Genomic DNA, 27,546 nt, shown 5'->3' on the forward strand with positions numbered 1-27,546 from the left:
CCTCATCTGTCAGTAGTTGTTCAACTGACAACTGTTGTCTTGGAAGTTGTGGTAGGAGAGTCATTTGCGAGAAAGAAAACAATGGCCAGTTTTACTAAGTGATACAGCAACAACTTTTTTAGGCAGAGAGTTGACGGTATAGTGTGTTACTTGCGTTTGTACTCAGTCAAGGAAAAGGAAGTGTTAGCTTTATAGTTTCCTTCGCTTGTATCACAGAAATGTGAAGTGAAGACTGTTTGGGGCTAGACGTCGTGAATTAACTTCAGAAACTGTGCTAGATGGCACAGTTTGTTTTGGATAATGTAATGTTATATGTCGTTTGCTGAAAAAACAACCCGTTCAGTTAGGTGCTCGAGTGAACTGTTTAACAGGACATTTTATACTTTATCTCTCATATTGTTACATAAACAACTTTATCAACTGGACGTGGCTGATTATGTCAGAATCAACAGCAGAGGCCAGCTTATCCCAGCAGCGGGTTAAACACAGCGGCTCCCCAACAGCCTCCTGTCCTTCCTGTAGCAACAACACCACCACGGTCCGGTTACAGCCTATCCGCGCCACGGTGCCATACCAGCTTTTGCGTGGAAATCAACACAGCCCAACCCGCTCCGTTTCCTCCTCCTTCTCAGTAGCCGGGAGCAACACAGGACCGACGACGTCCCGTTGCTCCAGTCCCGCCAACCCGGGTGGAAGCGGCTCGGACGGAAGGCTGGTCCCTAGGCAGAGACTTTCACCGCCGGACAGCAGGAGCTCACCAGAACGCTCACCCTACACGCCTCTTTCCAAAGGTTATTTCATCATTTAAAGTAACGTAAATGAAGTTTATCTTTAATGCATGCATCATCGTTCAGATAGCTTGGTGCTAATTTAAGCTAAGTGTTGCTCTGTCTCGTATGGAGCGACCGTCACGCCAAACCAGCTTAAACAATCCGACAATTAAATGGTTTCGGCGATGAGTAAGCACGATAGGTACATTTAAAAATAACAACCAAGTATTTGTGTAAACAAGCATACGCTACTCTTATATTCGGCTTACGTACAGTCCACTATCAAACATTTAACTTAAGTAAAATCTGAAATTTATTAATTTCCCTCACAATTCACCATAAGGCGCCACCTTGTTTTGGTGAGAGGAGCTATTGGAAATAACAGACGAATGCGCTCAAAATATTTCATATTAGTATAAGTTAGAACATACTCGTAAATAGGAATTTAGCCGAATTGTAAATCGGAATGCCATTATTCAGACCATGGCTGTGAAATTTTGTCAAGCCTTTATAACTTTCGCAAGAAGCCAGATAACTGAAAATTGTCAGGTTTTCCATAGCAAGATTCAGTTTAGGGAGCTGTTCTCTACGACTGTGTTGCCCATTTTGGGGCGAGATGCTAGGCTAGTGGGCTAGCTTTCTTATTAGGTCATAATACATTAGAGATCTGATGCTTGACGCTTTAAATACCGAGAAGATGCATATAATTGCAGTAATTCTTCAGCAGCTTCTTCAATCATGAACTATATTTTTCATATTATCAGTACTAATTTAACACGCCACAGCTTAGGCTGTTTTAGTGTATTATTCCCTGTGTCACAAACGGAATGCTGTGATGTTAGCTAATGCAGTTGTTATTATGTTGCATTGGCCTTATCCTTGCTATGATGAGGTAAATATGTCAGGTTGTGGATGCTTGTGTAGTGATGATGCAGCTACTCTGTCGAAGATAAACAAGGCTCACTGATCCAGCATTACACGATACGGGTGATTAGCTAGATTTTCAGAATGTGCTGTGGGCACTGAAAACTTATTATCAGTTCGTTATACTGAGGTTGTTTATCATCATTTAAAACGGAAAAAAAACGTCGTCAGCTGGTAGGTCCAAGGCTCCTATGGCAACACTGGGGCCTAGCAGTCTGTGAGACACAAACAGAGCCCTCTGGGTAAGCAGGCCAGCCTCTGCAACTGCATGTATACACATAAAAACGCTATTTGGTAAATATGCATAAATGAGAATATGTGTCTGTCTGCAAATGGGGATGCACTTTCATTGCAAATATACTAAATGATCTCTTTTTGCACCCCAGCCAACATTCAGAATGTTTAATGGCTCTTACGTGACAACGACATCTCTTCGTGAAGAGCTGTTCACTCTAATGTTTTAGATCTGTTCTGGATTAAGATGTCACAGGTTCTTATATGCACTTGGCTTGACATCTTTCCTGTCTTAGATATCATTGCTGCCAGCATTGGTGTCTTCAGGGCATTTTGATTGGGGTGGCATGGATTAAGACAGGGTGGCAGTGAACATGATCATTTGGACCCTTGCCAGCAACCAATAAAGACACACACACATGCATATAGCCAGCTTTTATTTTGATGACCTTATCCTCACCTTATGTTTGTGGTCATGAGTAATTTCAGGTGTTTGAAACACATTTAGTATTTTATGATTTAATATAAAGTTTGAAACTACAGTAATCAAAAGTTGATATATTTACAATGGATGGAAGTGACTGTGTAATGAGAAAGGTGGGTTTGTGGTGATGAACCCACAGAATCCTCAACTCTGTAGATGGTTATGGCATCTTTTAGTCCATTGCTTTGGTTTACAAACTACACCATCATCAACCATGTTTCCAGCAAAAATGCTCTGATAAGCATACTGTACACTACTAGCACAGCTTCAGACAAAGTTAATGACCGGCTAGTGAACATAGCGAAGCATGTAGCAGCTAAATGGTCAGATATTTTTCTTAGTAGTTGGTTGAGCTTGTGACATAAGGCTATTGAAGAGTGTATGGAAGTTTTCAGGAACCCAAAGACCATAGCGGCTGATTATGATTTCACTAATTAGCACTGTTTGTGACAGGAACTTATCAGTGAAATTATTTTCTTGACCTTCTTTGGTACATTGTTAAGGATGTAAAGCACAAGTACAATACATTATTTGGATATGAGCACATAACGCACCATCTGAAGTTTTGCATGCATGTTGCAGTTTATTTTTTCCTAATTGATCTGTTGCCCTGACACTGAAACATGTAATTTCCAGTGAATCCAGTATCTTAAATGGACATTGGGGATAACACTGATAAATTCAAATTCCTCACAGCAAAGTACTAACAAACAGACCCAGCATCATATAATCATAATTTTTAGATGTTTTCTTCAGTATCAGAAGTAATCCAGTGGATGCTGTCTGCAAACAGGAACTGCTAGCAGCTAATTTAGCATGACTTTCGTAGTGCAAATTTGCCAACATGTAAACAAACACAATCTAAAGAAACAGGGGTATATGGCATTAAGTGCAGTATTGAGACGCTTGGCAAGGTTAATCCTCAAGTACTAAATAAGTGTGCTTTCACACCTGTGGTTTGGTTCATTTTTGTTGCGGTCCAAGGATCAAATGCATTTTTAGTTTTTATCTCATTCCTGTCCTCTTGTACTGACTTTTTATAGATGAGCCAACAGATGTAAACATGAAGCTACACAAACTGACAGGAGCTTGTTGATGGGACAGGTTTGGTGATTGTCAGCCTACATTCTCCAAATGGAGAAATCAAGTGAGAGAAGTTTATGCAACATTTTATTCCTTTTGGTGTGAAGACCATATTTAATGTTCTTTGGTGTCACAAAGAGCTCACGAAGAAAGAACTGATTATAAGCATTCTTCTTCTTCTAGTCATCATTATTATTATTTTTATTGTTAGACTGTGGATCGACCATGTATTATAACTAATGACTAACCGGTAGAGACAGGATGAACAGGAGGCATCTTGTACAGTAATTATTTGGGGTGTAATGCTACTGTGACACACTTTTTTTAACTAACAAAACACAGACAATGTAGGATACAAGCACAACAGTTTTAACAACTTTTGAGCTATTAATCAGGGAAAATATATATGTACACCTATGATATGCATTAATATATTCGTGGCTTATATAGATATAAGATTGTTTCCTGAACTGATTTTATGATCAGTGCCAGATGGATTTATTAGTAATTTAGCTTTCGTGGTAAAATCACATAAGTTATAAAATATCCCATGATTGGTTCGCTTGCTTTAAAACCACAAATTTAACCACACAACAGTCCACTTGTAAGGTGACCGACACTCGTCTTTTCAAGCGGTTTCGGCTAAGTTGTTTTATCTGTACCAGAATTTGATTGGTAGTAAACTGCATTTAGTGAACAAATGGACCTGAGCTCGTTTTACCAAACCAAAGAGCTGAAAGAGTTCAGTCAAATCATCACATTTCTTGGACAGTGCAGAACAACTGGCCATTGTGGCACAGGTGAACTGATATTGAAATGTGGCACTTTAAATAACCCAGTAGACAGTAGATGTGATTCAAAGTCAGGGACCATACCTAAGTTCACACAAAATGTTCCAGAGCTTTTGAGGTTTTTGTCAGTACTTTGTCATTTTGTACCAGACCAGCTTTGTTTTCATATGGACTGTCTTCCATTATGTACAAGACAGTTTTTAAAGAAAAACAAAAAAAATTAAGGGACTTCATTCTATTTTCATTATTTATGTCCAGTTAGCCTCAGTTTACTCTTACTTTTTCTTTTTTGAAAAGAAAAACTGAGTAAATGCCAAAAATTAGTCAAAATGTCTAATAATGACATCTGGTTTGAGGAAGTGCATGTATTTGGCAGGGGATTTGTGGTTCCTAGACCTAGAGGTCATTTTAGATAAGATAAGATCATTAGAACTTTATTAATCCCCAAAAGAAAACAACAAAAATATGCAACTTCACAAAATTTAATATAATCTAATATTTATATCTATCTATAATTTTATATCATTATCATATCTGTGTACAAAATGTGAAAATTTAAAGTAACTAATAAATACTCAGCAGTCAAAAAAGACTAAGTACAAGCATTTGATCTCGAAAACTCAAATTTGAAACTCTGTTTTGATGCTGTTCACACTGATTTTACACTCATTTGGTTGGTGATGCCCTTGTGTCTTGGGTGCTGCGCCTACGTCTTATAATGGTAGGGAAAACTTGTGGCTTAGGCCCATATTTAATACACAGATATATTTGTTACAGTAAGCAACAGGTAAAGATAGTAGCTTTAGATAAATATACCTATGAAATACACACACCTTATTTCTACAATTTAAGCTATTGCAATTACCTAGTACGATGCAAACTTTTGTAGCTTGGCTGCTTTAAAGCCCTGTTCACAGCAGGAAGTGGAACTGAGAAGCTAATCTGCAAGTCCAAAGTGGAGGTGTGATCAGTGTCCTAACTTAACGTTGTGACTGGTAGATGAAAAAATCTATTGGCCAAGAATTATTTTAAATAAAATGTATGTATTTATTTTTTTACCACTCAAAATGTATTCATATTGGGTATGAGTTTATTATTGAATTTTTTGAAAACAGCATTAAAGCAAATAGGAAATTATCACATAGGAGACCTTTTGTGCAAGAATATTGTTGATTTTACTGATAACAGATTTGATTTTCATAGAATTTTTAGAATCTTTGTAGACTTTACTGGGCTATTGGGATGATTTTAGCTTTTAATTCTTAAAAATGCAGTAATGAAAGAACAAGAAAGTCACAACAGATGTAGGCTTATGTTTTTCAGCAAAAAAAAATCTAAAGTTACATATTTTCCGGTTTGAGGTTAGAATTCTGAGTTTACGTTTAGGTAAAAGGCACAGTGTGTTAGTGTGGTGACATACTGACCTACAGGGCCAGTTGGTGAATTACATTTATTGAATAAATAATAGGCAAGCTATCCATTTGGGAAAGTGTTTGGGCTAGTCACATACCAATGCTCTCATAGCTGGCAAGCTTGCTAATCATCATTTACTGTCTGTTGTTGGTCAACAGTGCAAATTTACTTGACATAGTTTGCAGAAGAGCAAAAGAGGCTTGCTAATCTAATTTACACTCAAAGTCAATATGTGGTTCCATTTGCCTAAATCTTTTTTCTGTTTTGTTTTGTCATTTGGTGAAAATTTCCTGGTATGACTGGAATTTATGTCATCATACTTAGCTATGCTAATGTGTTCATGAATGTCGTGAGATTGTCATGCAGACCCTGTAAGATCCACAACAACATTACCTATTAGGATATAGTTAAAAGAGAAGAGGAATTATTTGTATATGGGGTAGATGTACTATGTGTATGCTTAAGTCAGTGCAGGTTACTATAAACCATGAACTACCATTCATTGTGTAGGCATTAGAAAACAAGCATGGTGACATGCAGCAACAGTTTCTGCAGGAAGGAATTGAGATGCAAAACCTGTGAAATGGTCCTTTAAGTAGAGACTTCTCAATAATGTATGAGTCCCTAGTGGGAGTGTTTCTCTGTGGTTTGAGATGGTCATATGACCAAAGTGTAGCTGGATGACCTTGTCATCCCACGAAGGTTCTCCACACCAACCAAATATAAGAATGAACTCAGAGTCTGAATAGAGTCTGGACAGGCCCTGATTAACTAACACATCAACACTTGCACACTGTGATTGCATAATTCACTCCAGGATAGTGGCTGTACTGATTAGCTGGAAATAATACAATGTCATTCACAAAAACTGTTTAATATCTGGCCAGTATCTGCATAGAACCACACACTCTCTTATGATGTTTGTCATGGACTTGTACTTCTGAAAACCAATACAAGACATCCAAACTGATAATTATTAGACCCCAATTGATATTTCTTTGAAAGTTCTCTAAGATCAGTAAAATCTGATATAACACATTTTTCAGTTATAGTTTTTAAGCTGAAGCTGCCATTTGCTATGATACAATAAACAAAAAACCAAGTAGGAATCACGGTCACCATGCAGTTTTCCTCGAATCGTCATCAATCTTTTGCTTTTGCAACTGTTTGGTAGATTCTTGTCCTGAAACGAACCTGCTTGTGCCAGGCACGGAGGAGCGATGCAGCTGAGGCTGTGGTTGTGCTCATCAGGAAGCACAGCACAGTTTCACTGCTCATTTTGACATAAAATTATCCTCGTATCAAAGAGGCAGTGTAACTTTGTGGCTTTTGTTGAGTCACATGCACACAGAACTTTAAAAAAAACCCAAAACTTAGTATGTATGTATAATTTTTTTTTTAATGTATATTGGATATATGCTCTGTGGAGGGTAATGAAGTTCAGGTGGTCAATAGGTCCACCACTTTGATCTAGAACAAAATACCTCAACAACTGTTTGATGGATCACTACAAAACAATACAGTAAACTAAGATGGTAAACGTGGTAGACATTATGCCTGCTAAAAATTAACATGATGTCATTGTACTGCTCTCCTGGTAGAATGTGAATGCTGGCATTTAGATCAGAGCACTTTAGGGCTGCGAGTATTGGCCTCTCATGAAGCTGTAGTCATGTGGGTGTGTTGTGTTGACTACACAATTTGCATACTCTGCTCTGATGACTGGACAGTAGTTTTACGTCGTAGCTGCTATGCTCCACAAGAGGACATAGTTGTAGAATGGCCTTGTTTGTTGTCTTGTTGAGCGTTATGTTCTGTTGTTCTGTTTTAACACAGTTACACCTGATTGGTCAAGACTGCTCAGCGCTGTGGATCTAACATCTGCACTGAAAGTGATCCCTACTCTTCTTGCGGAATGCGCTAGTAAAAATCACTTTACATAGGTTGCATTGGTTATCAGAACTCTTGTGATTGGCTCTCAGGTTCATGCCTGCATTGCTACGTGGCTTCTTGACTTTCTCCTGTAGTGCCACTGAGCACCTTTTTAAGTTTATGTAACTTAGCAGGCATTGCTGGTCTGCATTGCAAAGTCCCATTCCCAATGAATAACAGCCTGGTATGTTTGAGTGACCCACAGCTACAGCCTCACAGAGCAACAAGTATCGCTGTAGACTCCTGTCTTGTTCTCTGAAATGTTGAGAAATAGTTCCGCTTATTTTCAGTTTTGTCGCTGGGATTCTGGACTAAATATCTGCAGTGGCTTTATTCTGTGTATCCATCTTACCACACCTCTACTATTCCTATAACGATGAAATTAGGTGGTCATAATGAATCACATTTTATAAGTTGTTGCACAGACTGGCCCTCAGTACACACAGACAAGAACCTCTGTGTGTGTACTGAAACATAAATTCAGCTAAAGAAACAGCTGGCATTAAGAGCATATTTATGGTGATTTATATTAATATTGTCTGCTTGGGTTCTGGATCTTCATGGGGCTTAATGAAGGTGGACATCTTCTTGTGGTTAGTTAAAGCTATGTGAAGGAGGGAATTGGATTAGACACCTTGAAGCTTGCCTGAACAAAACTATATAAACTGTAAAATCTCTCTCTCTATTTCTATTTCTCTGTCTCGCTTTCTCACAACCGAACCAGTCAAAGCAGATGGCTGCCCACCTAAAACTGGGGTCTGCTCTGAGGTTCCTGCCTTCTTAAAGGAAGTTTTTTCTTGCCATTGTCTTCAAGTGCTTGCTCAAGGGAGAATGTTGGATCTCTCTCTTTTAAAAATTGAATTAAAAAGATCGGTCTAGATCTTTTTTTTGGAAAGTGTCACGAAATAACTTTTGTTGTGATTTGGTGCTATAAGTAAACAGAATTAAAGTTGTTGGTCATATCCATGTCCATTTGCCCCAGCAGTTTTAGTAGTACCTATGTTTTAGGAAAATGAGTCTATAACCACAGTGGTGGCTCCATGAGATTGTGTGCCAGCCCACGTCCCCCAAAAGATCTAGTTCTATGAGTTGATTATGTGCACTACGTGTAATCACACGGTTGGTGGTTCTTGTTTTTGGCTTCCATGTGTAAAAGTATCCTTGAGCATCAGTGTGTGAATGCAAAACAATGTTTTAAAGAGCTTTCTCTCTTTAGGTTAAAATAAAAAGGTGCAATATTAATATATTAAGTCCATAAGTCATTAAGTACATTTTAGGTGAACACTGCGGTTTCCCCTGTAGACTTACCATAGCATTCTTTCTGTGCCAGTTTTTCCTGCTTCCTCTCTGAACGTAATGTCGGAACTTTATGGTCTCAGCTGCTCTAAACTGTGACGGTCTACCACCCCACACAAATAGTATATATTTTGACAGAAATTATTTAAAAAGTACCCAATTTAGTACCCTAAATTTTGGAACTTGCCTGTTTACAGCTGTTCCCACTGGCTGTTGTGTGCCACCACAGGCTTGCCTGGTTTGGCCACGTTACTCACCATGATTCTCTGAGTAAGACCATCCTGCAAAGGCAAACAACACAAACTACAGTGATTACAAGGTGTAAAACTGTTAAACCCACAACGCACTTGTTATTGTCATACTAAGTTTGTCTGCAGATTTATGTTTGAAGTGCACAAAACATGGATTGTGTAAGGACGGTGATATATATGGACTGCTACTTATCATTGTCAGAGGCCAGGTCCATGTGCTTGTTTAGCTCTGACCTGTGACCGCAGATGTTACTTCAGGATTATAACTACACATCACTGACTAGTGACTACATGTCACAGTGATAGATGTCAACACTAAACTGCAGATGGCTGTTTTAGCTAAGATCTTGTACATCATCTTCTAAAATCTTCAGAGCGTTTGCTGCCTCAGTATGTGGCATATTTCCCCCGAGACTAGAGTGTTTTGATTAAATGTAACAGGCTCCTATGAAGCTGTAGATGTCTTAACCAGTAACATCTTCAATAAATGTCTGTGCTTAACACACAGCCTACTATTTGGTTTGGTTTTCACATACTAATAATTCTTCCATGTGCCATAATTATTTGAATTCTGATGAAATATCTTGTATAGGACAATGCTCTAAATCTGGAGGGCCTGTTTTTCTTCAGTGATGTGATGGTAGCTGCACACAAGGGTCTCATAAGGACACATTAAATGACAGGGGGTTGTAGGCCTGTTTTACTTGGAGATATTTATCTGAGCCAGCAAGGTCACAGTTGTTCACGGAATCTTAAAAACAGTTTAATTTTCAACAGGATTAGTCATTACGTGTCCATGTTATGTATCTACTGTGGATCTTTTTTTGCCAGCAAAATGCTTACATGTTGTGTAGGCATTAGTTATGCATTTTCATTGGTCCTATTTTCACAGTTTAGGCCATTGTTCCCATCCGTGAAAATAAAAGTGGTTTTACCAAGTGAATTGCTTGCAGAAAAGAAGTGCAGTTGGGCAAGAGCACACATGGTCAGATGTTCAGTCAGGTTGTAAGCGAATTCCCAGGCTTTTATAAATCTGTTTTGTTCATACACTCTGTGTGTCAGTCAGCGCAACGGCAAGTCCTCATCCTAAGGTTATCAAAATGGACTGGAGAATACAGTTACCTTGGTTTAACCAAAAAAAATGTACAGGGTTGACGTTGTAATATAACACGTAGTTCAGAGGCGCAATATAGACGTTAACTGAAAAAATAATTTACATTTTTAATTCTTTCTAGTCTCAGTCTTCTTGTTCTTCGTGACAGCTCTGTTGCTGAATCGATTAAGACTATACTTTTTATTTTGGCCTGGAGCCTCTGCACAAGACAGTTTTAATAGATTTGGAAATACTGGTCCTTCTAAAGAGGAGTTACAGTAAGGGAAGGAAGAAGAAAGAAAAATACAACTCTTTGTAACATGTCAAGCTACTTAACAGTCCCTCGAGTGTACCTGTAATCCTGTGGATTTATAGCAAGTGACCCAGGACTCTACCTCGTTTAATAGGATTCTCTATTGTTGGACCAGAAGTCAAGACACCAGATTACAACAGGAACATGGGCCAGAAGTGTGAGCGTGCATAGGATTGGTAGATGAGGCTATTATTCTCTGTCCTGAGAGTGCGACAAGTGCACATTCATGAGGACCATGCTGTTTGTTATCGGAATTGTGCTTTAATTTTGAAAGAGTTGGTCAATTATTGGAGAATAATGAATCTGTGCAATTTTCCAACCCAGGTGTCAGCATTTGCACTGTGTTGCTGTTGTTTAACTGTGTCTGAAATTAAAGACTGTTTAGGAGTGTTTAATATTAATTAAAGACACCTGACCTGATCAGGAGAAGGGACATAGGACCTCTGGGGGGTATTTTGTGGTCACCAGCATTGGAATGTTGGATCCTTAGGGTCTTGTGCATCGAGGGGTGGGCCTCCAGATGGAAGGTGGATTCAGCTTATTCTGGTGCATCATACAAGTTCTCCATCAGGTTGAGGTCTGGAGAGTCTGCATGCTGTTGTTGTGGTCCTCGCTACATTCCCATTCCTGAACTGTTTTCGAAAAGTGACGGGGTACGTTGTCCAGCTGGGAGGAGGCTGCTACTGATGGGAAGAGCCATTGCCTTGGCAGTGGAAGTTGGGGGTGGGCTGATGTTCATCAGAGCATCCACATGATTGCATGATTAAGTTTATGTTGATTCACTTCACCTGGCTGTGGTTTTAGTGTTGTGGTCTATCTCAGTCTGTTATTCCAGAATGCAATTTTTATGTACTCCACCATGGTATTAATATGGGTATGCATCCATTAAAATGGGAGGTTTATACAGTAGAAAAGTAGGGTTTACCACATTTACCACTGCTAATGTAGAAACATAATATAGTGGGCAGGTAGCATACAGTGTGTTTATCAGAGCTTTTTAATGACTTATGGCTGCTAAAAATATTCCACAAAGCCCAAACAAAGAGCTTGAAGAAGCGAAAAGCTGCACAGAACATGAATGTTGTTGTGTTCCTTACAGTGCATTACAGTGAACCAATGTTGCTCTGTCTCTTTCTTTTTGTTTTTTTCTGTGCAGTTGAAAGGACAAACTCCCAGCAGGTACGGAGCTCAGGAGCCATTTGGCAGACTTCCTCTCTGGGCGCTATCACAGGGCCCTACCTCACTGGGCAGTGGCCTCGTGACCCCCATGTCCACTATCCATCTTGTGTGAAAGAGAAATCCACACAGGTAAGCACACCCTTCGTGTGTCATGCTATGTCTGGAACCTAACAGAGATGAAGTCATATGGCATTTTGGTGACAGAGTAAGGAGAAGTTGATGCAGTGTGTATGTAGTACTGACTGTTACTGTAGGATTATACTCTTATATTGCTTTGCAGATTGCATAGGCTTGAGACTGGTACCTTTATAATCTAATGGCCATATTCACTAAGGGGTTTGATTGGTTATAAAGCATTCTGCCCCAAACACATGTGGTGTAGATATCAAGCAGTTGGAAAAGTGTCCTCCAGGCAAGTGCATCTCTCTCCTCATCGCATACGCATTTAAACACAGTATATCTTTTCTGCTGCTAGGGTTCTCTCAGTAAAAACAAAACAAAAGCCGTAAGTAGTGTGGAATCATGGGAGTTGCTGTCTTCATCGATGAACAGCCACCATTGTTGGTGAAAAGTTATGCCCTGGTGATGTATCTTAGTGCAGCTGTTCTTATCTATGCAAATATCTCAGAAACATCTTCTGCTTGTTGTTCAGTGGTGACATAATGACTAGCATCATGTTATTATGTTTAGGGCTACACTACTTTCAAAAGTGATGACTTTGACAATTATTCAGCGAATCGGTTTGTCTTTAAAATGTGAAAAAAATAGTGAAAATTCTGCTGCATTTTCCTAAAGCTCAAGTTAGAATCTTCAGATATCTTGTTTCTTTTTCTTTTTGTTTGGTTTTTTTTTTTTGTTTTTTTACTTAACTTACTAACTTACATAAGATCTCTCTAGAGACTGGAGAGCTGCTCCCCAGGGGCATGCCATAAGTGGATGATCTTCGTCATCATCTCCAGTTTGACCATCTGCAGCCTGAGTGCGGACTGCATGAGTCACCACTATCAGCCTTTATAGGTCACATATCTAGCAGGACAGGACTTGCAAAGGATTTACAGTGTTTAAGATACAGATGAAGACAAAGCAAAAGGTCTAAATTGTTTATCAGAGTCTGCCTTTAACACAGATTGTCTTCCCTGGTTTTTGTAAGCGGCCAGATCCTGTCTGTGTGTCCAGACATCACCAGCCTACCTGCATGGGTTGGTTGTAGTAATCATCAGTAACTATGCACACTGGTTCCAATTTTTTAAATGTCAAGATTTGCTGCATTTGTGAGTCATGTGTGATTGACTCTGTGGGGCTTTTGGACTGAAGGCAAAAAAACTATTTTGCCATTTTATATTCCAAACAGTTAATTAGGAAAATAATCTGAAGATTAGTCAATAATTATCAGTTACAGCACTATGACCGATATTCACCAACTATTTTTGGTTGACTGACATTACCAAAATATGCTTATACTGATACATGCACCTTCCTGTATTGGAATTAACATAATATTATGCCTACTCTTATAGTGATGGCCCACGTGCAGATGACAAGCAATGCTTTCAAAATGTACACATCCACTGGGCAAATAAAGAAAACCACTTTGTTAGCACGTCGTGGTGCATGTGTATACTTGAAGCACCATTTTATTGGCCTGTCATATCGGCAGAAATGTTCATTGTTGGCTGATGCCAAAAATTCACTTCAAAACCTGTACTGGCAGATACTGATGATACTGATGAAAATTCCTAACATCCCTAGCATGGACACTCCTCAGCCGCTCTGCACTTCTGTCACTCTGCATTTGGCCTTCTCATTGTGCGTTGACACTTTAAAATGTGATCTGAACAGCCAGAGTGCCTGGACTAAGATCAATCTGTAGAAATCTAGTTAGAATTGTATTTCAAACCAACTCCAGATGTGTTTTGTGTCCAATTTTCAAAATTCACATTTTATTTGTAATGTGCTGTCCAGGCTTTTTAAATCAATTTGGATATGTCAAAAAATGGATTTGGGCTGGCAGCTTGAACAAAGCCATAAAATCTGCATGAGCACGTCTCACGGACCTGCATATGGACACTTTGTGTCCATGGATGTAGTTCATGGTTTGCTCTGATTGTAAAATACTGGTGTCACTTATGCCGCAGTGGTAACGTTCTGTGTCATTCTTGACCTTAATTTGTGCCTCCGCTTTCCTGCCCAGTGATCCTCTCATGCTGTTTGACCTCAGATGTCCCCCCACACACTGTTCTATACATCCTGTCTACCAGGTTGTGTGACATTTACCGCCTACACACCTGTGGAACTTCAAAAGCCAGATGACCTCTTTGATTGTAGCTTACAGTTTATTATTAACCCTTAAAATGACGTAAAGGCACGATTGGTGGAGTCTGCATGTGCGGTGCTGCCTGGTTTGCTCTATAGTCCATCAGTCATCAACCAGTTTGTGGAGGCAAGTCTAAACCAAACCATTACCAAAGCAAATTACATAAAAAAGGAAGATAGCTGCCATGTTTACAAAGAAAGATTAGGTTTGTTTTCCTCATATGTCAGAGCTTAGAAAGTGTTTATGTATGAGAAATCTTGCACACTATATTGATCATGGCTTTTGGGGTCAGACCAGTATGTAGTTAAAATGTAATATCAGCCAGCCCATAGGCATTACCTCTGAAATGATGCACTTTGCTTTTTAATTAAGATAAATAAGAAATCACACATTTTCTTTGAGTCGGTTCAATGGTTTGCGGCAGCATGATTTGGCTATCAGAGTCAGTCCTTTGTGATCATGGCCTGGAAATAGAATAGGAAAAGATAGGATAACTTGTGTTGAATGATCCTTGTTGGTCCACTGACTCCAGCCAAACATTAAATCAAATTTGGATTGTACTTTGGCTTAAATGCAGAACCAGATGTGATGTGTTTTCAGGCCATTTCATTTGTAAATTGTTTGTCCTTGTTTTACCTTCATTATGACATTATGACATTATCTTGAATTTCCCTCGGGATCAATAAAGTATCTATCTATCTACCTATCTATCTATGACTTTGTAGCCTGAAACTTACAGACAGTGTAGGCTACATAATGTTCTTGAATGCATTCTTTGTTTTCACTGCACCGTCAATGTAACTAATCTAAGCTAAACTAAACTAAATCCAAGTGGTTTGATAGTGTATAAATGCACGAAGTTTGCTTTTAAATTACATAATGAAAAACATAACCAGACAGCCATGGACAGATCTGTATTCTTTGGGCATTCAGGTACAGTTGAGAAAGAAGTAAAAAGTATTGTATTATTTTACAAGGATATCCTGTATTGTTACTGAACTGCTTGAACCAAGAACACTTTAATAAGAGCAGAGAACAAAAACTGAATGTCTGCTCAATAATTCATCAGCCACTACTGTTTGTATTGACAGCTAAAAAACAAATACATACAATACATAATTTTTCAACATTCCAATCATATCAACCTGTCATGTCTGTCCTTTATGATGAATGATGCTTATTGCATGTATGTTTCTCTCTCTTTCTCTCTCTTTCATCCTCTCTGTCCTGTCTACCGCTTCTTCTCCTTCACCCAGCCGACCCAGCAGCATAGTTCTCCCTTCGGGTCCTGCTCAAGGTTTCTTCCTGTTAAAATGGAGTTTTTCCTTGCCACTGTCTGCTTGCTTGGGAGTTTAGTCTCTGGGTTTCTGTAAAGGACCTAGAGACAGTTTTGATTGTATAAGGTGCTATATAAATAAATTGAATTGACAAGACATCTGTCTGATAGCTGAAGACTCTGCTAGCTAGTGTTAATTTCACAGCAGATAGAGACAGGCTGTTGAGGTGTCATCTCAGATTCTGAGATTCTTCAATACCTCAGATCAGTGTTCTGGGTCATTTTCAGTCCATTGCTCTCATAGATGTGACTGCTAGATTCACTACACGATTGCCAGATCTAATCTTCAAGTCTCAACAGTCCCCCACCTCTACTTCTTTTTGTCGCCAGTCCATACAGAAACTGTGAAAAAACAGTTTCTCCTCAAGCCACACTTCTGTCTGTCTCTAAATCTAAAATTTTGATTTATTGTTTAACAGCTGCTTGCCTCTGTTGACTGACGGTGCTTCACATGGTAAATTCAAAATGCTGCTCGTAAATTACGCACATTATCTTACGTTACAATCACATCAGGGCTCCAGAGTGCAACCAGTTTGATTGTACATGCGACCAAAATTTTTAAGAGTGCAACTACCATAATATGTTTTCTACATCGCACTGGTGCACCTGACGCTGCTCGGGTGAAAACATCAATTTATTTTTGCATCATCTCTCTGTGTTCCCCAGTGACCGAACCACATTCATGGTAGGATCATATCATGGTCTAAACCAATAAGAGACAGAGCTCGGGCGGGTCTTTGCCTCTGATTGGCTGGGGTCCTGTTCGCTGCTCTAAGTTGTGTGTGTTTTAAATTGTGCATGATTTGCCTTACAGTGTTACAGTGTTATTTTACTTGAAATGTTTGAGTTTAAAATGTTCAGTTTCAGTTCAGTGAAGCACTTTAAAGACTTTATTTTTCTTTTTATGTATAATTGTGCTTCACATAAAGACAAGCACTTCTCTACACCTTGTTCTTGTTTAAAAATCATTCACATTATATACAAGTTATATAGAGGGATAAAAAGATGACCTTATGGCTTTAAAGGTGACACAATGAAAAATTTGGGTGCACCTTCTGGGAAGGCTTTCCACAAAATTTGGTGTTTCTGAAGGAATTTTTGCCCACTCATGCAGTGGAGCATATGTGAAGTCAAGCAGTGAGGTTGGATGACAAGGCCTGGCTCTCAGTCTCCATTCCAGTTCATCCCAAAGGTGTTGGATGGGGTTGAGGTCAGGGCTCTGTATGAGCCAGTCAAGTTCTTCCACACCAAACTCACACAACCATATCTTTATCTTTGCTTTGTGCACTGCTGCCAGCACTATGCTGGATTAGGAAAGGGCCTTTTCCAAACTATTGCCACACAAAGTTGGAAGCATAACATTGTCCAGAATGTCTTAGTATGTTGAAACATTAACATTTTCCTTCACTGGAGCCTAGTCCAACACCTGAAAAAGAGCCCCATAAAGAGAGGTGTCTGGATACTTCTGTCTCTATAATGCAGCTCTGACAGAGGATTAGGGGATGGGGGCGGTGGCGTCTGTACTTATTCTCTCACTGCTCAAAATAAACAAGTGACCCTTTGATTGAGGCACATTAAGATGAGCAAGACAGCAGTTCAGTTTCCTCTGGATGTTGGAGGAGGAGTTTGTCTTGAATGTGTGTTGTATGAGAGAGACAGAGAGTTCATCTGTAGTGTTCTCGCACTGCATGGCAGAGCCTAGCTCGCCTTCACCAAGGAGCGTGTGTGTGGATTCATACGAGTCTCTCCATGCTGTCTCTGTCCCACTGTGAATTAGTCATATTGGTCATCCATTGATGGAAGAGTCATAGGTTTTTTATAATCTGACTTTAGTGAGTACTCTGTAGTAATAACTAATAGGGATCCTGGCTCTAAACAGTATAATTCAAATTGTGCATACTTAGTTCAGATCTGAGTATGCTGATAGTAATATGTAAATGTGATGCTCTTTTCAGACTCCTGGATGTTGGAGTGAGGAAACAGGAGAGAAGAGGAGCACCCACCAGCGCTCTGCGTCTTGGGGCAGCGCAGACCATCTCAAAGAGGCATGACACTAACATAAATACATATACAGTCATGTATAGGATTTTTTAAAAAAAGTCTTTTGTCTGGTATGCAGGGATAAATCTGCACAACATGGAGCTCAATGTGCATCTTGGTTCTTGACTCGCTGAATCTGTTACATCCTCCAAAGCATTATGGGAATAGTAATTTCAAAATGGAGGGTTGCAATTGTTTCAGTTTTGTCAGACTCAACGGAACCCTTACTTTTGAGTATTACTTTCCCAGACTAAAAGGTCAGTATTCTCACTTTACAAGTTTTACTCATTTACACCTTTGAAAGCCTCCTTACACTGTTAAATCATGACAAGGCCTCTGCATTTGGTGAATTCCTTTAATTATCAGACCTGCACGTTTTCTGTGTGACAGAATGGAAGAGACAGTTTCTTCCAACTGCATAACCTTGCATGTGACGTCACAGGCTTGGTAGTGTCCCTTTACAGTGCTGATGATGTACAGCAGTGACAGACCCGTCCTCTGACGCTGCACCCGGCATGGCATTATCAGCCCCTCTCAGCTCCACCCTGCTGATACTCAGCAGCAGCAGCAGGGTGGTGGCAGATAACGCTATCTCACTCTTAACTACTCACTTCCCCTCTTTGAAATGGCCATAACCTCTTGCAATTTATGGTCCGCCAAGCCCCAGCTGGCTCCTCTTCGCCTCCTGCAGCAAAAGGGAACAATAAGGGCCGGCCGGATGACGGCTTAGCCCCTCACTAATGTGTGCACAGGCACCGTACTGAGTTACAGGGCTGCAGAGGAGGAGCAGTGCTGACACCGATTCCACAGATGTCAATAGATAGATAAGCTACAATGAGCAAGAGGAAAGGGGGCACACCTGAGCAGTGCAGCTGCTTTAAAGAACCACACCATACATTTTACTTTGCATAATCGTACTCATCTGTTTTATCCTGCCTGTATGTGAAAGAAAATTTCTTTATTCTAAATTCTACTTTAGTTTTCTGTTCTGTTATAGTTGTGTTAAAGCTATTGAAAGCTCAAAAAGTCATCCCTGGTAGCACCAAAGTCTTTCTGTCTAAGGTAGAACCAGGAAGTGAGTGCACATGCCATAAAAAGTAGCTTTCTTCAGTGTTTCAGTTTGTCACGGAACAGAAATACTTCCCAGGGTTATCTCTGATTCAGAAAGGTTTAAAGAAAAGGAAAGAGATGGCTACATTGAACACTGTCCCAGTCACAAACAAAAACATCCCCTTCTGTAGATTTTGTGGAATTAAAGGTCCAGTACGGGGGATTTAGTGGCATCTTACAGTGTGGGTGTTGATTGCAACCAGCTGAACACCTCTCTCTTGATCTTTCTTTCTCTCTCTCTCTCTCTCTCTCTCTCTCTCTCTCTCTCTCTCTGTCTTTCTGTCTGTTTTACTCTTTCTTTTTCTCTCACTCTCACTCTCTTTGCCCATGAAAATGCGAAAGACTCTCTTTAGATCCAGTGTTTGGTTTGTCTATTCTGAGCTCCTTTAGAAACATGGCAGACTAGCTAACTCTGTGGATATAAAAGGTTCATTCTAAGGTAACAAAAACACAATGGTTCTTAGTCTCAGATGATTATGCTATAATGAAAACATAATTAATGATATTATATTCCGTATCCGCCCCTAAATCCCTCTAAATGCTACACACTAGAACCTTTTAATTTTGCAAAGTACTACAAGGCTATGGTTTGATGCTCTGAATGTGGTAATGAGAAACACAATACCACTCTTCACCCAGGATAACGTCACCAGCACCACTCGGATCAAAGAAAGCAAACCTGCTGCAGAGCACGGGGGATGTGGAGGAGATCCCAACACCAAATCACCTCTGTGTGCACACAAGTCTGTCTGTCTGTCTGGAGGTCTGACAGAAAGGTCATTGTCCAAGTTCTGCCATATAAACATGTATCCAATAGGCCATCCAGACAAGGAAATGAGGCTTTATGATAAAGGAGCAGGTGGTTAATACACTGTGTTCTTTGAAATGTTTGATGACCTTAAACCAAGTTCCTTTACTTTCTAAGAAACTTTCCTGGCGTAAAAGAGAAAATGGGTAGAACAGCCAGTGGTTATGTAATAGAATCTCTTAATGAAACCGCCCAGACTCGTTGAGTGTAACGTTATCCCGAACGGCAGAGATGAAATTCCAACACCCAGTCCATTCTCCCCTGAAATCTGTTTCACATCTTATTACAGATATTGTTCAAAAAGCTCCTATAATGATTATTGGCTGAAATGCCATCCAAGGTTAACTGCAAATGAATATATGGTCGCCATCATTCACCTAACTCTGATAAGTTAGACCAATGATGTGTCATGGTAGACGGCATGTCCAGATGACATCTACAGGACACTAGCTACCATACTGCCACAACTAAGAGAGGGCACTCCACTGCCTTGGAACCCGAAACTGATGTGTTGTGTGTAATTAAGCTCTGATACAAGCTTTTTTTTTTTCACCAGATGTAGCTGATTTTTGAAAGCCTTTGAATACCTATTAGAGTGTTTAGAGTGTTCTGCTAGATACAGTAGGATTGCTATGAAAAAGGCAATATTAAGTTGAGACTGTAGCGCTTTCTGCAGCTCTTGCAGCATGTGTTACATAGACTCACTCGCTCTTGTAAGACAAAGGAAATTAAGACTCAAGTGAAACTGAGGAAAGTTCTCTGATTTAAACTACGTTTTGAGAGAGGACATGAAGCAGATCACAGGCGCACGCATTAGATTTTCTAATAGTCTAGTTTTGTTGTTGTTTGTTTGTTTATTTAAGAAGTACATGGTGTGAGTGAAGGCCCCGTGCAAGCTGAGAGGGCAAAACAAAAACTTGCAGGACTATGCTGTGTAACTGGTTTAGTGGCCCAAATATAGGGATCACATAACAGCCGTTTCACACAGAGCCTGCATTGATAAGTGCTGCATGTGTTGTGTTTCTGCAGCAAAGAGGGCCAGTGTCAGGACTGTGAGGGAACATGTATGGACATGTTCTGGAAGGACTGGGGATTTTTTTCATCTCTCTGCCAGACACACAACCATCTACACACACATGGCTGATGCAGGGTTACAGTTTAAGATATGAACAGCTACAGTTATTAGTATAAGGTTTAGCAGAGGTTAACTCGTGCAAATTGTCCACACATTCCCAACACTTACCTCCCTCGATTGCTTTTCTCTTAGTGGATTTTATAGGGACGTGGACAGATTCAGGGACATAAAGACCCACCAAAGTGTATTTATATAACTGAAAGTTTGATTTTCATTATAAAGTGGACCTATGTGAAATTACTTTTTCGGTCTGTGTCAGTGGCAGAAGCAGAGTGCAAAGACTGACAGACAGTGCAGGTGACGCATGTGTTATTTCTTTCAGCTGCACTGGGAACAGTGACATCTGGTGTTGGCTCAATAGAATGCAGCTCTGCTTTCTAGGTTTACATCTTATTCAAAATGTCACAGCTCAGTCTCTCCATCAGCAGATGGAGTTTGCTCAGTTGTCAAATCGTACTTTCAAGATAATAAAAACTGCAGCGAGGCCAAAGCCTTAACAGCTTGTAATGCTGGTTCTTTTCAGTTTAGGTGATAATAGAGTAATCAGACTTCTGACAGTTTCAGTTTATTTTGGTATAAGCCACCCGCACCACTGTCACTATGTTCTGTGTGGAAAGAGCGTCTTAACAGTTCTTTATGCTAGGAGCAGCAGCTGAGATCACAGAGCAGCATCACTACATCAAAGTCTAACAGGGCAGGAAAAAATGTGTTATTTGTTATACATGAGATATGAATAGACTTCTGTAATAACTTGCTGATCCACCTACCTGCTAAATGTTTATGTCTCTCTTCTATCCCGTGTCTCCTGTGTCTTCTCCTCTCCTATTTGATTCCAGCAGATTGCGAAGCTCCGGCATCAGCTCCAGCGCAGCAAACAAGGAGGACGCCACAGTAAAGACAAGGACCGGCTGTCCCCCCATCAGTACAACACCATCACCTACACCACCCTTACCAGCACTACCAACCACATCTCCACAACCAGCCACGTTCAGGTAGTGCAGTACAATGCAGTACAGTTTCACAAAAACACCTTTTAAGCCATGACTTTATTTAAATGCTAATAGGATAAAATAATGAAGTGATGATATGTGATGTCCAAAAGGTTATAGGTTAATTTTGTTTTCTGTCCGTTATTCAACGCCATGACTCAGGAACAGAAGTGGAGACTGTGACCATATTTCACACATAGTCGCATGTTTTTATCCATCGTGTTGAATTTCCCGTCACTCGTTCGCAGTGGAAAAAAACATTCTGCTGGTTTGCTGTTGGAAAGCTTTTAATGTTAGCAGCAACAGCGGGAAATGTTAGGTTTGCGTCAGCTGTATCTGCCCAGCTGAAAGTGATCAGTTAACAGTAAAATAAGGCTGATGTGTGGTCACGTAAAGTGAAACTAAACTCTAAACCGCAGAGACGTGTTTAGAAGCTATAAAAGTACTGAGAGATGAAAACGCTTTTAGAGACAGTCAGCAGCACAGACGCACTGCTTTTGCTGCACCTACAGCCTGTGTGTGTGTGTGTGTGTGTGTGTGTATATTTCTGTGTGTTCTGCAGCAGTTTTCCATGTCGAAGTCGGCCCAGATGCCGCTGTCCAACATCACAGTGCCAAAGCCCTCCATCTCGAGGGTGCCCAGCAGCATGGAAGGCATCAACCATGAGCTGGAGAAAGTCTTCATCAAAGACAATGGCGAGAAAGAGGAGCTAAAGGTGGGGTTTTGTTTCATTTCAGTTCGTGCAGGGATGGAGTTTCTCAAGCCAGTGTGTATCAGTCAAGCTTTTATGAATATTCTGATTCTTTCTCTGCTGTCTGCCTCTTGTTGGACTCTGCAGTCCCTGGAGGTTCCTGATGGGCGGCGGGCACCCTTTCCTCCCCAGCAACGCAGCAGCAGTACTCGCAGTGTGGACACCCAGACTCCCTCAGCCCCTGGCAGATCCAGTAGCTGCTCCAGCCTGTCTCCCTGCCCCTCGCCAGCCTGCCCACCAGGATCACATGACGGCAGTCCTTACTCCACAGAGGAGCTGCTGTACGACCGGGATAAAGGTATAGAACGTCAGCTTACCGCTGAAGCACTGACATGAAGGGCAAGTATATGGGCCGCTGGGGCCACTGGGGCCATGTTGTGAGATTGGTCCGGTCAAAACCACATATTTTTGGTGGATTCTTGAAAACTCTGCAATTTTAGAAAGGAATGCATTCAGTGAACTCAAGGACAGACTGAATGGCGTATGTAAGTAGTCTCCACCCTGCAAGTTTCTTGAACCCACAGGAGTGACTTCCACTGCTTTTGTTATTTTTACTTTTATGGCCAATATTTTGTGATGCGTTGTTAGCTAGGTTTCAACTTTGAAGAGGAATGAGTTTGCAACAACAGGGCTGAAAGGACACAAGCTTTAATTAGTATGCTACTTTTGGAATATGGACTATGGACTTCTTATTAAGTAATGTGGCATTGAGAGTTGGGACAGGGCGCTGTAAAGCTCTTCATCCTCGTTTAAATAAAAAAAGTGCCCACACAATGATGGCACTTGAAAAAGTGGTGAGACATATAGTGAACATTCTGAGTTCTTCGCTGCTAGTTTGGCTCCTCTTGCTAGAGCTGTTTTATTAACTGTGACATATAATTGTACCCGATTTCCGCAGAATATTGCCAAGTATTTAAGGAATAAATTTGTGATATTGTTTAACAAATCCCATATCTAGACCAAACCAAAAATAAAAGCATCCAGCTAACAAGTATTGTCTGTGTACCAGAGGCTGATCTATCTACTTCTTGTGTGACACAGAGCTCCATTGTTGTCCAAAAACCCATCAGTGACCACACTGTTGCACTGGGTGACATGTTCCTTCAATGTAGGGAGGCATTGGGAGATCGACCAACATGTTGTTGGTTTTGGTCTATTTACTAGATTTGTTAATAACAAAAATAGAGAGCAGTTCTGTAGAGTGAATATGTGTATCTCTTTAAAACCAGAAATTGTCAGGTGCAGGTGGAGAGAGCTAGCAGCATACGGCCAACAGTTAGCATGAGCTGATAATGGCTGGAAACCTACTGCGAATACTGCTGTTTAGTTATTATTTCTTTTAATTCTCTTACTACACTGCACAGCTACTGCCATTATTATTGTTACTACTATTGTTATCATAATCACCATAGTACCTTCTGTGTACTTCATCATTATCATTATCTACAGTTCCAATACTTCTGGTATTATTGTTGCTACACATCTCTGTTTGTGTGCTCCTTCTGTAGTCTCTCCTAAGACCACGAACTCTCTCTCTCTCTTTCTCTCGCTCTCTCTCTTGCTGTCTTAATCCAACCGGTCAAGGTAGATGGCCGCCCATCTTGTTCCGGGGTCTGCTCCGAGGTTTCTGTCTTCTGAAACCTCTGCACTGCTTGCTCAAGGGGGAATGTTGGGTTCTCCGTATTACAATTTAATTAAAGAGTTTGGTCTATACCTGCTCTAATTGGAAAGTGTCATGAGCTAACTTTTGTTGTGAACTGGCGCTATATAAATAAACTGAATTGAACTGAATTGGATAGCTCACCATCACAGTGTGGTGCTTGTCTGTATTTTGTGTAGAGTTTAGAGGTGTGCGCTCAGTGCTGCTATATGTGACTTTGAATAATGTTCACAAGCGAGAACCCTCATCAGTAATGAGTTGGAGCAGTTTATGCTGTCTAATGTTATGTTACACACTACGATACTTCCTACTCGTTTTGATCCGCTCTCAGTTGCTCTGGTAACTATTTGCTGATAAGACAAATTAACACTTCCTGTATCCATTTCAAAATAAAAGCCCTCTCGCATTTCAGTGGACAGCAACCCTTCACACAGGGAAAACTCATTGACTTGCAAGAGTCAGTTGCTCCATCTGCAGTAACCGTTGCCAGTGTTGATTGCCCTGTATCTTACGCTGCATCTCTGTATTCACAGACAGTGGAAGCAGCTCCCCACTGCCCAAGTTTGCCTCCTCTCCCAAACCCAACAACAGTTATATGTTCAAGCGAGAGCCACCAGAGGGCTGTGAGAAGATTAAAGCTTTTGAGGAGATGAGGTACAGACTGTTTGATACTTGTGCTGAATTTAAACACGTCTCTGCTGCCTACGGAATGTGTGATGCTTACACTGAATAACTTTCTCTGCAGTTCCAGGCAGTCCACATCTGCATCTGTCCCCCTCTTCTCCTGCCCTGACAAAAACAAGGTCAACTTCATCCCAACAGGCTCGGCATTCTGCCCTGTCAAACTCCCTGGCTCCCTGCACCTCACCCCGGCCTTGGAGCCCGAGGAGGACGAGGACAACGCAGAGGCGGGCTCTGTCTCAGAGCCACAGGGGGCCGCATCGCTCTACGGCGCCCCCACTCAGGTCTCCACGAGCACCAGCACAGATGACCCCCCAGAGGAGCCCGCCTCGCCCTCAGAGACTGCAGATTCCCAGACAGACAGCCCAGCCATCAGCTAGACCTGAGCAGAGCGGGCCTCTGGCTCCGGGATCCACGCTAGCGTCCACCGACCATCACCACTGACTGTCCCACCAACACCTCCCTCTGCTCTGCCAGGGGAGCCTTCGTCTCTCTGTGCTGACCCCCTCCACCCCACCCCACCCCATCTCTGCATGACATATTAACAATGTCCCGAATAACCACCACCGCCACCACAAAGACTCGCCACCTTAATGTTGTTCCTGCAAAATGTCTGAGCTGTTTTAGCAGGGAAGGACCTGATGGTTACAGACTATAATGCAGGCATTGGAGGCAAGAATGGAGCACTATGGATGGGGGGAGGGGCATGCATTTTAAACTGGTAGTATATTTCTGATTAAGTTATGTGTTGTGTTCTGTTTCAACATTCACAGTATGAATAAGCTCTCTAAACATATATATAAACATATATCTCTATGAAAAGAAAGAAAAATGCTTGTTTTAAAAAAAAAAAAAAAAAATCCAAAACTGTATTGCTGTGTTATGTACTGAAAAGGAAAAAACAGCTGTACTATTCAGGATTATGTTTACACTATCCAGGTCACATTGTTAACCCTCTCTTAAAAACTGCAATGAGAGAATAATTTGGCATAGAGAGAAAAAAAAAACAAACAAAAAAAAAAAAAACAAAATGGCCACAAATTGGTTGCACAGTGTCTGCATCTGGCCTCGCTTCAGGTATTTCACAATCAGAGTCTATACTCAGGTAATTTGGAATGTATGTCCATACAAATATCTGCAGCTTGATAAAGCAGAACAGATTCACTGTCATTTCTTCCTGGTTTTTCTCATTCCCAGACAAATCATTCCTTTCTGTTCCAGAGTGCAGTCTGAGACGAGGCTTGTGAGAGCTCGCCGCGTTAAAGGGTTGACGTAGTGGGCATCCCCTTCTCTGACTGATGGTGGGATACTGTATGGACCACACACACTGTGACTGATGGTATTAATAGCTGTGTGTGTATTGGTGGAAGTATGCTGGACAGAGACTTGGATGACATTTAGTGGTTGTCCATTATTTAAGTCTGAAGACAATGTGCGATTGGCTCTCCTGAGCCTGTTGACAGTGGACCAGAAGTGGACTAGTCTGCAGTACTGTCACATTAAGATACAATCAAACTGAAGCATTTGGTACAGATGCAGATTGGGGGTGTATTTGTACAAACATTTTTTTGAGCTAGGAAAGAACTTATTTGATAAGTTTTAAACTTCAGTTTTGTTTTTTTTTTCTAGCCAAAGAAGCAGGTATATTGTGCAACTGTACCTGAATTAATCAATACTGGAAACCGGGCAATACTGGATTTCTGAGCTCAATATCGACATTTATGAGTTTCAAAACAATATACTGGCCGATATTCAGTTTTTAATGCTAACGCAAATGTTTTTTGTGAGAATCCCTTTAAGAATTCCGACCAAGATACGTACTGAGTGGGACATTTCCTATTTGAAAAATCTCCAGTGGCCTCTCTGCCAAAGTTTCTTCAGATACAAAATCTCTTATATCACTCAATATTGTTGTTATATCAGTCAGTATTGTTGCTTACAAAATACAATTTGAATGAAACAGAACTAACAAATGATAGGTTGGAGAGCATATCCAGTCATTGTGACTTAAAAAAAACATTAGACCAGACAAGATATCCTGTTGCTGTTTTCTCTGGTCTCTAGTAACACAGCAACTATTTTTAGAGTAACAGTTACAGGATAATTGTAGGTGCATAAACATGTATTTTTGTTTGTTTTGTTTTTTTTTTCTCTTGACAGAAGAAGTTGAAGTTCTCAGATGTTAAAAGTTGTCTAGACACAAACAGCTCAAGAATTTTGCCTAAATAAAATAACCTAAGTCTTAATTACAAAAGTTTGATTTAAAATGCACTAATAAATGTATTTATGTCAAAAAGGATCAAAAAGCTGTATGTAATGTGACCCATAGAGAATTTCACCCTAATTTGCAGTTCCCTATGGTTCTATGGTGATTTTTGGCTTATTTTATCTTTTTTTAGCTCTATATTCCATAAAACCCTCAGCCCACCACCAAACAGTATACAAAGTTATTGTCCGGCTGGAAAAAAAAAACATTTAGCAGCTAATGAGCCAGATAATTTACTGTGGAGTTAGTGGACACCAAAACAAAGCTAAAGGGAAAGGGAATATTGGATGTGTATTCATCAGGTGGACACAAACATCATCATCCAGATGGATTCTAATTATCCATGTGTGCAGGAGCTGTAAATAAGCAGCCGTTTGCTAACACCTAACAGCTTTGTAAGGTATTCTGCTGCCCCCAAGTGGCCAAAAATCAGTTAATTTAGCTTTAAATCCGAAGCATTCTAATAAGAGAATCAGTAACATTGCAAATCTTAATGCCAGCTTACTGTACAATTTTGCATGATTAGTTCTACAGACACAAAAGCACTTTTAGGTGAGTATCAGGAAAGGTATTTCTGAGGTATTGAGGTCTGAATTCCAGCCCGAAACAACAGTGAATATAACCACACGGTGTGCACAAGCTAAATGTGAAGTCTAGCCATACAAGATGAATGTTTGTACAACTTTTAACTCC

At 40.4% G+C, this 27,546-nt stretch overlaps 1 protein-coding gene across 4 annotated transcripts; it reads left to right on the plus strand.

The window, feature by feature from the left end:
• Positions 1 to 25,757, plus strand: glcci1a (glucocorticoid induced 1a). Of its 4 annotated transcripts, none has more exons than XM_046417513.1 (8): positions 1 to 791; positions 11,741 to 11,892; positions 17,369 to 17,458; positions 21,343 to 21,498; positions 22,061 to 22,210; positions 22,334 to 22,544; positions 24,440 to 24,560; positions 24,652 to 25,757. In XM_046417513.1, the coding sequence occupies exons 1-8, from the start codon at positions 437 to 439 to the stop codon at positions 24,965 to 24,967; spliced, it is 1,551 nt and encodes a 516-aa protein (XP_046273469.1). In that variant the 5' UTR covers positions 1 to 436; the 3' UTR covers positions 24,968 to 25,757. The 4 variants fall into 4 exon arrangements, with proteins under 4 accessions (XP_046273469.1, XP_046273467.1, XP_046273470.1 ...); XM_046417511.1 differs by having other exon boundaries at positions 2 to 791; positions 22,058 to 22,210; XM_046417514.1 differs by having other exon boundaries at positions 2 to 791; positions 21,346 to 21,498.
• The last annotated feature ends 1,789 nt before the right edge of the window (positions 25,758 to 27,546 follow it).

Source organism: Scatophagus argus, chromosome 17, assembly GCF_020382885.2.
Source record: "Scatophagus argus isolate fScaArg1 chromosome 17, fScaArg1.pri, whole genome shotgun sequence".
NCBI lineage: Eukaryota > Metazoa > Chordata > Actinopteri > Scatophagidae > Scatophagus > Scatophagus argus.